The sequence below is a fragment of the Podarcis bocagei genome (genome assembly GCF_964188305.1).
Source record: "Podarcis bocagei genome assembly, chromosome: 2".
NCBI lineage: Eukaryota > Metazoa > Chordata > Lepidosauria > Squamata > Lacertidae > Podarcis > Podarcis bocagei.
The window spans coordinates 109,306,467-109,319,348 of record NC_138126.1 but is presented as its reverse complement, the minus strand read 5'-3'; the positions used below and the strand labels follow the sequence as shown (position 1 = coordinate 109,319,348).

At 40.7% G+C, this 12,882-nt stretch overlaps 1 protein-coding gene and 1 long non-coding RNA gene across 9 annotated transcripts in view; one reads left to right on the top strand and one right to left on the bottom strand.

The window, feature by feature from the left end:
• Nucleotides 1–12,882, bottom strand: part of LOC308580234 — a 75,183-nt gene that overhangs the window by 1,230 nt on the left and 61,071 nt on the right. Inside the window, exons 3-4 of one of the 4 annotated variants that reach the window (XR_014004728.1) lie at nt 7,719–7,766; nt 5,309–5,487 (exon numbers count right to left, since the gene is read on the bottom strand). The exons of 1 other annotated variant lie outside the window; for it this stretch is intronic. This is a non-coding gene — a long non-coding RNA (uncharacterized lncRNA). Of the gene's footprint in view, nt 1–5,308; nt 5,488–7,718; nt 7,767–7,788; nt 11,709–12,882 lie in introns of those variants that run through there. 2 more of the 4 variants (XR_014004729.1, XR_014004731.1) reach the window with 2 other exon arrangements.
• Nucleotides 1–12,882, top strand: part of CEP112 (centrosomal protein 112) — a 220,573-nt gene that overhangs the window by 171,134 nt on the left and 36,557 nt on the right. For 3 of the 5 annotated variants that reach the window (XM_081181284.1, XM_081181281.1, XM_081181282.1), the window contains one exon: nt 2,289–2,438. The exons of 1 other annotated variant lie outside the window; for it this stretch is intronic. In XM_081181284.1, coding sequence (XP_081037410.1) covers nt 2,289–2,438 — 150 coding nt within the window. The remainder of the gene's footprint in view (nt 1–2,288; nt 2,439–12,882) is intronic. One more of the 5 variants, XR_014004693.1, reaches the window with a different exon arrangement.

The following is a 12,882-nucleotide window of genomic DNA, read 5'->3' as shown; positions in this document are numbered from 1 at the left end:
AAATTAAAATATTGGACTTCATCTTTAATTCTGAATGTCTTCACTTCTTGTGGGATTTGCATCAGCCTCACACTGTCATTTGAACAAAGTTTTCGTAATGTAATGTTAATAATAGGTCACTTGTAACTTTCATGTGGTCGGGCTGCTGACAACATCAGCCTAATCTAACACTCTCTGGCCTCTTGGAACATTTGCTTTTTAACACCCACACACAAAAAATAGATTCCAAGAAATTCTCTCTGAAGTTTGGGCAAAATAAACAATTACATTTTTCTCCCCTGAGATTTACTGCCCAAAGTATTTCCTTGTCTATCCGCTGCTTTCAAAAATTTCTTAATACATTATTAAAACATCACAGCTTTTTAACCCAGAAGAACCTTAGAGTCCCATCCAGGTATTCTCACCCTGTGTTCTCTCTGCAATTTTATCTTAATTAAGCGAATAATTTAAAATTACTTGAGCTGGATTCTTTAACGTATGTTTCCATAGACTCTTTTGGTGGGATTGGGTGTGCTTTTTTAAAGCATCCCAACTTCACAAGCCGAATGACTAGTCTAATGTTGTATACATCTGCACTGTTGAATTAGTGATTTAGTCCCAGAACATTGGGTAAGTAGGTAGATGCACATACACAATTTTTTTCTGCTCAACATGCCATTTATTTAGGACAGAAAGGCAGCCATGAGATGACTGTACCTTGTACAAGATTGTATAAGATTGTACAAGATTGTACAAAATTGTACAAGATTGTACCTTTATTCAGCTACAGATGAGCTCCTTTCAAGAAAGCATTTCCCAGTTGTGTTCCCTTATTTAATATATTTTCATATCAGTTCTTTACTAGGGACAACTGTTTGCTTTGAATTATCCTTGTTGTTGAAAAGCTCACAAACTGTGCTAAACAGTCTATATATCATTTATTATTATTATTATTATTATTATTATTATTATTATTATTATTATTATTAGTTACTCAGATGCATCTGGGCAATTTGATATTTTTAAAAATCCATTATGAACAGATGCAACTGGAGAATAAGTATGACAATATAAACAGCAGATTGTATCATTTGATGTAACAAGCCAGAAATGGAGGTTGAGGGAAGTCAACGGGGTGGGGGGATTGGAAAATGAATGTTTAGTAATGATGATGGATATTTGTTGCAAGAAAGAAAATCAATAAAAATTATTTATTAAAAAAGAGAGAGAATAAGTATGACAAAAACAGCTGCAATAAAACAAAACAACAAACTAACAACAATAAAATCCCCTGCTCAAGCACGTACACAGTCTACCTCATCACAATATTGCCTTGTTTTTGTTCCCAACTTGGGTCCAGAGTTCTCTAGTGCAAACAAGGATTTTTATATATCGGTGACTGACTGTCATTACTGCCTGAACCCTGGGATGTTTTCTCAGAACTTGGCCCAGTGGAGTCTAGTAAGGCTTTCTCTTAAGTGAGTGTGCTGAAAGCAGTGGCCTTAGATAGAAGACAAGTGTTATGACAAGCATGCATGCAGACTTTTGTGAGACTCTCATTCAAAACTTGCCAAATCATAGTAGGAACTAACTGCTATGTTAGATTAATTTCATAAACTAAATGTGATATGTCATGGACCAGAGTCTAGAGGTCCCCCCCCCAACAAAAAACCCACACCTGACACAATTCTCTGCACATGTGTAGGGAATTTCCAGAGTCCAATTCAGACCACAGCTTTTGCAGCCCCTAAAAAACTGCTTCCCTTCCCTGAGCATACGCTGCAATTGACTGCAGCTTCTTCAAGCTGGCAAAAGCAACTTCAAGAAAGTTGGCAAATGCCAACTAAACCAAAGTATCCAATGTTTATCGTTTATATTGTAATTGTCATTCTCTGGGGGTTAGCTCAGAATGTCATGAATCATTGCTACATATCCTAATGTGCAAGAATATTTCAGACGATTGATTTTACAAAATCATTGCAGCGAAGTGGAAAATTGGAAACCCTTATTTCCCATGTTTTCTCATAACAAATGTGCTTTGTTCTGGTGAGTAAACTATTGGGGAATTTTATAGTGGAAATTTTTTTCATATATTTTTACGTTCGACAATTTTATGCCATTCTGGGTCTTGCTGTATTTCTTTTCTCTGTGTAGAATGTTATGCTTGCTAGTGTTGTAATATGTTAATTTCAACTATTTAGTTTTCACAGTTGAGTTTGCTAACTCAGATTTTTGTGTCAAGTGTAAATACATGCAAAACATAAACTTCTTACTATTGTAGGAGTTTTAGCATGCTGTTTTCTTTTTAGATCATAGCTGAACTTAAGACAACCATTTCCTCTCTGACAGAGGAAAGCAGCCAGCAGCAGCTTGCTGCAGAAAGGCGTCTGCAGGATGTTTTACAAAAGTTTGAAGATGAGAAGAAGCAGCTGATTAGAGATAATGACAGAGCAATCAAGGTAATCTTGGGCTTTGAGTCAATGATGCTACCAGCTGTTTGAGCATAATTAAAAGTTTTGAAAGCATTGACTGTGGCTGCATGAATGCATGTAGCATTCATGTTCTTATAGCGCTCAACAATTTCATTCACTGGACTTGAACTGTGATACATTCATTGACCGGTTTTTCTATGGGAAATAATTGGAGAGAAATTTACTGTAGTAATTTTTTTGGAATAACAACAGTCAACCTTTAGGTATGGGATAGCATTTTTTGAAAATATTCTGGAACTTTAGGGTGGGATTCAAAGTAGCTTTATAGAGACTGCTTCGTAAGCATAAGCATTTGTGCTTGCCTGATGGAACTGTCTCCCCTCTCATGCTGTTCTTGGAATACACCTGACTCCCCCAGAGCTGATTGGGGGATGCGGAGAAAGGAGATGGGGAAAGCCCCACTGCAATAAATTCTGCTATTGCAAAGACAGCCCTTAGTGTAATATATTTCCGTGTTGGGACATATACTGGAAAGCACTCAACCAGACCTGGTAAATTGACCCTTCTGATAAAGTTAGTGCCACGTTGCTTTGTGGTTCCTTTCCAAGTCAACAGCTATAAAAATAGGCACTCTCTGGGGCCATTGTCCATCCATTTGAAGCCTCTTAAGAATGATAGAGGTGGACCGTCTTAGCCATGGGTAGGCAAACTAAGGCCCGGGGGCCGGATCCAGCCCAATTGCTTTCTAGATCTGGCCCGTGGGCGGTCTGGGAATCAGCGTGTTTTTACATGAGTAGAATGTGTGCTTTTATTTAAATTGCATCTCTGGGTTATTTGTGATGCCCGCCTGGTGTTTTTACATGAGTAGAATGTGTGCTTTTATTTAAAATGCATCTCTGGGTTATTTGTGGGGCATAGGAATTCGTTCAGTCCCCCCCCCAAAAAAAAATAGAGTCCGGCCCCCTACAATGTCTGAGGGACAGTGGACCAGCCCCCTGCTGAAAAAGTTTGCTGACCCCTGTCTTAGCAACAGACAACACAAGCATGAATAGTGTCATCCTCAGTAACTGCCCCATAACTGCAGTACTCTTCCTTTGGAGCCTCGCCTGCCTTAAGGAACATCTTTTCAGAGCAGTGTAACGCCATTTGTTTTGGCTTGGTTTTAGGAGCTCAGTCAGTTTGGAGCTTCGGTTTTGGATTTAAATCTGTTCAGCAGATTTTAATTTGCCACTTTACATGTTTATAAATTTGTTTTAACTTACTAACACATGACCAGTCTCTGGGACTGAGTGGGCTAGAAATACGAATGAATAATGTCAGGATTTTCTAATTCTTTAAAAGAGCACTCATATTCTTGGTGTCACAGTGATATGTATGCATGTAAGTAGATGGACTCGCCTTTGTGACTGTTTGTAGGCTTGGGGCCAGTTGGCCTTTTTGTTTTGCATTGGCTTTCTCCATGCTGTCTCTGTCCATTAGATGCTGTTTCAAAAAAGTTTGTGTGCACCCAGATTGGTTTATTTTCCAGCTATTTTGCATTATTTCTTCTCCTATGAGCTATTTCAGTATAATGGGGGTGCTTCAACTGGTATTTCTCCTAATTGGTATGTAGCAAAGATTCAGTCCCAATCCCCCATATAACTCAGGGGGGACTGAGTGGGTGGGCAGTGCCTCTGAACAAGGGGGGAATCATGCAACAAAAAGATGTATTCTAAGCAATGCAAGTTAAAACTACCAGAATTAGCCAGGGTCATCTTAATTGTAAAGATGCCATAAGTGCTTGAGGACCATATTACGTTCTTCAAATTGACATCCCAGCACATGCTTTCTTGAATAGAAATGTACTGCGGTTACATTTAACTGCAAAACAAGGACTGCATTAAGTTACCGGTTCGTTTTGGCCAGGTTTGCACATAATGGTAAATTCAAACAAAGTATGGCTTACCAGCAATGAGGAAACTGTTCAAATGGTGACTACCTGAGAACCAGTTCTCGTATCAAGAACATTTGTGGCTTGTTCTTGTGGTTTGGAGAAAAATAAACCATTTGTGCTGGTTTCCACGTAACCCTATGGCAGTGCTCTGCCTTGTTTCCTTCTGGTGTGGCAAAAGGAAGAGGGTGGGCACAGTATGAGCAGGCATGTATGTGAATGCTTGCACATTCTTGATAAGCCATACTTCGTTTAACTATGGCTTCCTGTTATATGCAGACTCAGCCTTTGTGGCAAGAAATCTTCCACTATGCTACTTTCATTATTTTTTCCTACTTTTTATATGGCATTCCATTTCTAACAGTATTTCAACATGTGTAAGGTGAGAATGAGACTTACCTTGATTTTCTCTGGTTTCTAAGGATCATGCTTAGAGAAGCAGTAACACATTTTCTTGTTCCTGATATTTCAGTCAGTGTGAAATCATTTCTTAAAGTGTTTCCCTCCAGGGAAATATGGTGAATGAAAGGTTAATCTCTGAGGGGCTACCCTTGCAAACCATTCACAATCTGAGTTACAAAGGAGGAGAAGCATCAGCCTTCATTACTAAACAAGATTGTGATTTGTATCATTTCGTAATTTTAGGGACTAGAATGACCCTCTGAAAAGCATCCTTCACCCAAAAGAAAACAATTATCCTCCAAAAACCTATTATAATGTGGAGAGATGGTGCTCCTCTTCATATACAATAATGTTTATATTCATCTGTTCAGTAAAAGGGATTTTTTTTTGTTTTTTTTTTGTTTCCATGTTTGCATTTATTTTATGAATTAGATTTAGGGATTGCATCTTATTTAGAATGGGCTGCTCACATTTAAAAATATAAAACAGGACTTGGTGGAAAAATCAACAACATGGCAGCTGCACTTTCCTGGAAGTGACTGTAATGCAGGTGGAAACTGTTTACCTTTGAGGGTGGCTTCTTGGCCCTCTGGGGCCTAGGTGGAATCTGACAGCTTATTGTCACTCCCATTGTGGCAGGTAAGTTCACTGGGGCCCAAATGGTCTTGCTGCTCTTCCTCACAGGACAGGTGGGATTGATGTGCTCAGGAAGGTGGGTGGGGAGAGAATAGGATCCCAAATCAGCTGTTAAGAGCAACGGCAAGTGGAAAATGTGTCTGCTTTCTAGCACTTAGCAGTGATTTTTAGCCTGACTGAACCATGTCATTTCCTAGATTCTCACCTTACTGCTTCAGTCCTATATTCAGTCGCTCGCACTGAAAATTTCTTGATCATGAGTGGCGGCAGCTGTGAACCAGGTGGATTTGTGAATTGGCAAAAAGTTTGGCTGCAACATAATGCTATCTGTTAGAGGATGAAGTATGCACTCTAACTGGGTGAGGGTTTACACGAAGAGCTACCGGTAATCTATTGAGGTAATATTTCTACTATGAGGGTTGGGGGAAAGGTGATTTAAAAATACCTTCACCTTGGCTATGACCTTGCTGGCTTCCTGTTAGAGAATGAAAGCTCTCATGCTTCTCAGTGATCAGACATGTTGCCATGCATGAGAATTACTAATCCCTTGAAAAGATCCTGGAATATTAACCTGGTCATCTCAGTACCAGTTATTTCCCCCCCCCCCCCCCGATAATAACCCACTCCCAAGGACAGGTTCCGTAACAAAACGGAAAAAGGGTGACACCTGGCATGAGCTGGGCTTTTAGTGCCTTTCTTAGCCACTTCTCTGTGTACAAAACTGGATTTGGATGGGAAAAGACAGCATTGTCTCAAACACGCTCCATGACCTTTCTCTGCAGACTTGTTTGTTCTGCTACCTCGAGCTGGAAAGCAGACAGATGCTACAAAGCAGCCATGTGGAATCTAGACAAACCATTTCTGTTCAGCAAATCCTCATGCCTAGTGCTTGATCTAGCACTATTAAGACCCGCCTGAAACCACAGTCTTCTGATCCTTGATGCTGTAATCAATATCATTTTGCAATGTGTCCAGGATGATGGACATGTTTTTACCTGATTTTTTTTTTTTTTTTTTTTTTTGTATACTGCTTAAAGATAAAGGTCCAGTTGTGACCGACTCTGGGGTTGTGGCGCTCATCTCGCTTTACTCATCTCGTAGGGACCGAGCAATGGGAGTTCACCCATTGTAGAACTTGAACTCATATTACATTTTCCACCAAAAACTTTAATGCTCAAATCAGTTGTGGTACATAGGGTTCAAAGGCACAGCATTAGTTCATGGCTAAATAAGCTAAGACACTAATGCAATGAACAATATGCCCCGTTGGCTCTTGTTACAAGGGAATAACGTAATAAGGGTATAACTTCAGCTCAACAAGTAGGATGTTCCTTTGGACTGGGCTAGCAAATGGGAATTCCTTCCAGAGAGATGGTCCCAAGCTCTCTGCTTGTGCTGGGTCTGGCATCTCCATGACCTAGGCAACTGAGGAACTGTTAGCAGTAGCTCCAAGCCACACGGAGTGGACTTCTCCTGAGAGGATTGGCTAGAGGCAGGCTCTGGTGGCACCAGAGATGGTGCTGGGACAGGAGGCAAGGAGGGCACAGGAACTGGGTCCAACTGGGCGCACAGCAGCTGACTGATATGAGAGGGGACAGGGTGGATCTGCCATGGAGCCCTCCCTGGGATCCAAGCTCTCATTTGTAATGTCCCTCAGGGTGACTCTGCTGTGTTTGGAGGCCTGGACATTGCCCATCCTCTGCTTCCCAGGTTCGTCAGTGGGCAACTCCTCCCACCCTTCGTCCTGCTCTGACCAGCCTCTCCACAACATTTCAGGGGTCATGGCAGACTCCCATCAATTGCAATCAAGGCATCTGTAAAGGTGAACACCATTTACTGAAAGGCATCTTGTTTCTTCATTTCTGATTTTTCCTTCCCCGGTAATGTGCACCCAGAAGACAGTGTTTTAGTGCATGTTATGGGTGGCGCTGTGGGTTAAACCACAGAGCCTAGGACTTGCCGATCAGAAGGTCGGCGGTTTGAATCCCCGCGACAGGGTGAGCTCCCGTTGCTCAGTCCCTGCTCCTGCCAACCTAGCAGTTCGAAAGCACGTCAAAGTGAAAGTAGATAAATAGGTACCGCTCCGGTGGGAAGGTAAACAGCGTTTCCGTGCGCTGCTCTGGTTCGCTAGAAGTGGCTTAGTCATGCTGGCCACATGACCCGGAAGCTGTATGCCGGCTCCCTCGGCCAATAAAGCAAGATAAGCACCGCAACCCCAGAGTTGGCCACAACTGGACCTAATGGTCAGGGGTCCCTTTACGTTTACCTTATGTCACACTTGCCATTCCAGCAGCACAGTCCAAGGAATGAATGCAAGTCTAGGAATGAACAGTGCCTACCTTCGAACGTGACCGAGAATATTGTGTACCTGTTGTGGAAAGGTTTCCCTGAAAATAGAAATGTTGCAAATTACTGATGTAAACAGACTGGTCTATATGTTGAAGTTTATTGCAAAAGAATTTTAAATTGAAGTTAATTTTTAAATAACGTCAGGTGCCGTTTTTCATTCAACAGTACTTTTGGGAAATGTTGCATTTTGTCCAACATGGTAGATTCCCAAAATAATGCAACAGTTCACCCAATTGTTGTTTACTGTTCTAGTTTTCTTTTTAGACGAGTAAGATGAAATTATGAAAGATGAACAGAAATGGGTTCCCAGGGCAGAAAGTAATACATCAAACAACTTTAAATGTGTTATGGAGAAGGCAGCTTTTAGAATGAATTTAATAGTGGGCTCCTAAGAATCAAGCATCATTCAGAATGATCCTAGCCTCAAAAATCTGGGGCATCACAAAAAAGGCAGTTTAAAAAGCCAGGATTCCACCTCTTCCAACCAAGTATCAACGAAATAGCCTGTACAAAAGCCTGTGTAGGCTTTCCAATTGTCAGCCTTTGTTCTGCTTCCAGAGACTTTCTGGAATTCTGCCTTTTTCCTTTTCTCTTCTGGAACAGCATTGACTTGGAGGCTCTTCCAGCAGTGTAGGTGGAAATACAATATGAACCAACTTTTATATTCACCACCAAAAGGCTGTGGGAGCATTTGGCATTTTCAAAGCAAATGTCTGTAAGCCTACAAATTTTATTGCTGTGCAGTAAAGCTATTTGCACCTAGTTTTCAGAGTTTGACATATTAATAGAAAGTTATAGGCATTTGCATTTTCAAATGAAATATTAAACTACACCTGATATTTTCAAGAAAGGTGGACAAGCCAAAACCTGTGAAAAAAAACATGGAGGGTATTTGGTTGGAAGGTGTGACAGAAGGTGTCAATGTTCAAGTTATTAGAACTGACCCATCCACTTCAGATAGCTTAGGAAGCAGGCTCCTATATCAGTCTGTAAAGGTGCTTTGCGTAATGCCCCTGCCAAGTAGCTTCTTATATTCCTAAGGGAGCCCTACTCCGTAGACATATTCACATAGGATAGATCAATCAGTCAGTCAGTCAGTCAGTCAAAGGATATTAGCCATGTTGGCTTAATAGAAGCCAAGTTCGGAGTCAAGATCCAACTGAATGCCAATTTTGGGAAGGAAGAAACAGCACCTGAGGACTATTGCCTCAGTTTCCCTGTTTGTGGGTTTCCAAAGGCATCTAGCTGTCCTCTCTGGGATGCTGGACAACAAGGACCTTGATCTGATCTCGGAAGGCCCAGTGATGTTCTTACGTGTTTGTGTGGAAATTCTCTATTTCAGGCTGAGGGTGAGCGTGAAATTTAAAGAGCAAAAGAACATGCATGTGGTTCCATTGTTAGTAAACTGAACCTAGCCTGTTGAGACATTCATAGTCTCCTGATTTCATAACGAAGCAATATGGCATTTTATATATTGCACTAAATCTCCCCAACTGCATTTTCTCAGCTAGCCTTTGGCCAATTAACTATGAAATCCATTATTGTGGTTCTGGAAGCATGTAGGTTTTCATAGTGTGCCCAACCAGGAAGAAAAAGAAGTGTTCTGTTTTACCATGTGGATGAGCTCAGAAAAACCTTGGGGTGCTATGCTTGCCTAAGTATTAACTACTCTGCCTTTTGTACTCTTAGCAGAACTCCATTTTAAAGCCAGTTCTGCAAGATAGTACCCACCCCCTTGCTAATGCACTGTCTGAAGAAAACTAAGGAGATGGATTGAAATCATTTTTACAGATTCCTTGATAGTTACCAGCCTTGCCATAACATCTGTATCCCCTATCTTTGGAGACTAAAAAACCACTAAGGGACAGGACGTGGTGCAGCAGTCCACAACACATGCCTGGTTCCTCAAGCACAGAAATTCCTTGTTTTTCCCACGCAACTGTCATAGGTTTCATCTGATACACTTCCCAACCCAGCCTCATTGGGTCCCTACTGCTGACTCTGCCCACCTGAGTCCTCAAGAAGATATTACTGCTCTCACATCTGTGTTTCCAGAAAGCTGTGCATGCCACATTGCTTGAGGCATAACCTAACACAGGAGTTGGCCTCCTATATCTAAAAGATATATAGTGGGGCTAGGGGAAGGGAGATGAAAAAGCAAGTTTGCTTGGTGCTTTAAAAAAAACACAGAAAAAAGAGAGAAACAAATTGAACCTGTATCAATAAAAATTTGCATTGCCAAATCCTTCATACCTGTTGCTCTTTCTACAGACTGGGAGTCATTCCATCTTCAGGAGACTGTTTTTGGAGATGCTGGAGAACATGCTCATTTTCTCTAGCTTTAGTAAAAATGTAGGTCTCTCCTTATAGGGCTATATTTAGGTTCCTTATGTTTTCCTTTCTAAAGTTAATGTAATTCATGTCCTTGCAATTCCCCTGAGTAAAAACAGCAATTACTGGTGCCTATGCAATAATTTGAACCGTATCAGCAGGTTCTAATTGTCTGCATACCTGGTAACACCCTTCACCACTGCTCGCTACCAAGCCACCATGCTTGGCTCACAGCTGATATTATGTGTTTCCTCAGCTCCTCTAAAATACCACACGGTAATTGACCAAATTTGGTGAAAAGTCTGGAAACTAGGAAGGGGGTAGAGGGAAACGAAAGGTGATTGATGTTTTGAGATTATAGTGCGGTTTGAGTTGTCAAGGTTAATGCACTATACTTTGTGGAAGTGCTGCCTTCCTTTTTTTAAAAAAAAATACTCCATTTTTTATGCCCTTCTGACTGTTTTCTGCTCAATCCCCATGAGTGGTTTACAACAGTCCTCGTTTGCAGCTGGCGTTTGGCGTGCACATGAGCTTGGTCCTGCCAGCTCAGTTTTACTAGAGACCTAAAACTTCATTGCTTTCTGCAGCTACAGTTTTGCCTTCTGCTTCTTAAATTAGGGCCTTTTGCATCCAAGTCGGCTGAATGAGAAGTTCCCCGTGTTTTCTTTTTTCAGTCAAGCATTCAAAATACAAATAGTACTAAGCCTTGTTACGCCGTGGTATCCTTGGTTTCGCTGCTGTTGGTATCTCAGCTGTGTAAGAAGGCAGCATTTTATTAGATGTGTGAGATGGTTTTGAAAAGGCTGAAACTCCCTGCTTTTCTGCTCGCTTCTAATGAGAGAAGGCTGGGATGTAGCTACACAAATGGGAAACCGGTGGTGTTCTGGAACTTGTTCTGTTTTCTGTTATTTTTTAATGCTTTTGCATTTTAAAAATGTCATCCATACCTCTAAAATATTTGAAATTATATATTAAAAAGTAAGCGAAAACTAAATGGGCCCGACTTACCAGAAATGTGCCAAGCAAGCTTGGCATGAACTCATTTTGAATTGATGAAGTACTGTTCAAACACTCTGGCCTTCAGAATACTTTCTACCTGTATAGGAACATTGTAGTCACGAAGGGATGGAACTGAACACCACTAGTTTCAGTATGTTTTCTTTCTCTGCCAAAGAGGCCAAGAAACTCGTAAAATCTCTGTTCCCTAAGAATACGGTTATTAGACATAAAATGGTTATTGCAGAAGAATTGCTTATATCCTCCGCATGGCTTGTCAGTGTGTGATGATTTTAACTTTCTTTTTACAGCTCCTCTTTGTTCTACTATCACCTCCCATATTTAGACTGCAGCTTTAAGTATCTCAGTAGAGTTGAACAAATTAAGGATCTCAGTATAGTTCAAATGGTTGTAGTCGAATGTTGAGGACAATAACCATAAGGATTTGTGGTGCATATGCTCGTAAATGTATTTGATTAAACAGCTTTGACAGGAAATAAATAGAGAAATGGGAGTAGTAACGGTACATTAAAAGAAAAAATACTGGCAACATTGCTGGGTTCCACTTTGAAAATGTTTGGAGCCTAGAGAAGTGAGTTCTGATCTGCCAAAAACAGACTGAATTCTCCTTTTCTCTGGCTGGAATAATAAATCTGAAATGAATTTCATTTATATTTTTATTATTATTATTTTATTAAAATATTCATATACTGCCTATTATGAAAATATCTCAAGATGGTTTACTATTAATGATACAATAACAATAAAATAGATCAAGCAGCATCGCCAGTCATTTCAAAAACTACGAAAAAGTTATGACAAGTGAATATCCTTACTGGCAATTAAACAAAGGGTGGACACCACGTGATTGCAGTTAGTGTCACGTGTAGTTAGATTCTAAATCTCTGAAACTTCAACCTCGCATCTGCAATGATTTAATGAACTATGATTCTGGAAATCCATGAGAAATGCCACATTATCAGAACTGATGGCACCTATGCCAGGTTTCATTGATAGTCTTACGACTTCTATACTAGGGTTGCCATATTCCCAAGAGTGAGAAAGGTTTTTTTTTTTTGCGACGTTGTTGAGCTTGTATTAGATTAAATGAGGTGTTTCCAATGAACTGGAAGTCGAAAACCACAGCTTTTTTTCAGCTGGAACTCCCCAGACCTCAGTTCTGGCACCTCCCCAATGGGTACCATTGTCATTACAGTGGTACCTCAGGTTTCATACGCTTCAGGTTACATACGCTTCAGGTTACAGACTCTGCTAACCCGGAAATAGTGCTTCAGGTCAAGAACTTTGCCTTAGGATAAGAACAGAAATCATGCTATGGCGGCGCGGTGGCAGCAGGAGGCCCCATTAGCTAAAGTGGTGCTTCAGGTTAAGAACAGCTTCAGGTTAAGAATGGACCTCCAGAACGAATTAAGTACTTAACCCGAGGTACCACTGTATAAGAGAAGAAGAGAGGACTTCGTGATGAGTCTTGGCACCTCTTTTTCTAGAAAAACAGCACGGGTCCAAACAATTTCTGTTAGGTTAGCAAAGTACTTACTATTACTTGTCCTCGGGGTTTTTGTTTCAGATATAATCCCTGCTCAATTATTTTGTTTTAGATATAATCCCTACTTTCATCCATCCTTACATAGCTGTTTGGCTTTATGTGGAATTCACCTGTGCTAATTTTCAGTTTAAATGTTCACAAAAATCAAAGACCTACTGTTGTTTGTAAGGCAAATTCCTCCTCTATCAGCCCCCAAAGTCTATAGATAGAGGAAGCGGTGATGCAAATCAACGAAGTGGAATTAAAATCTGGTAAAATGA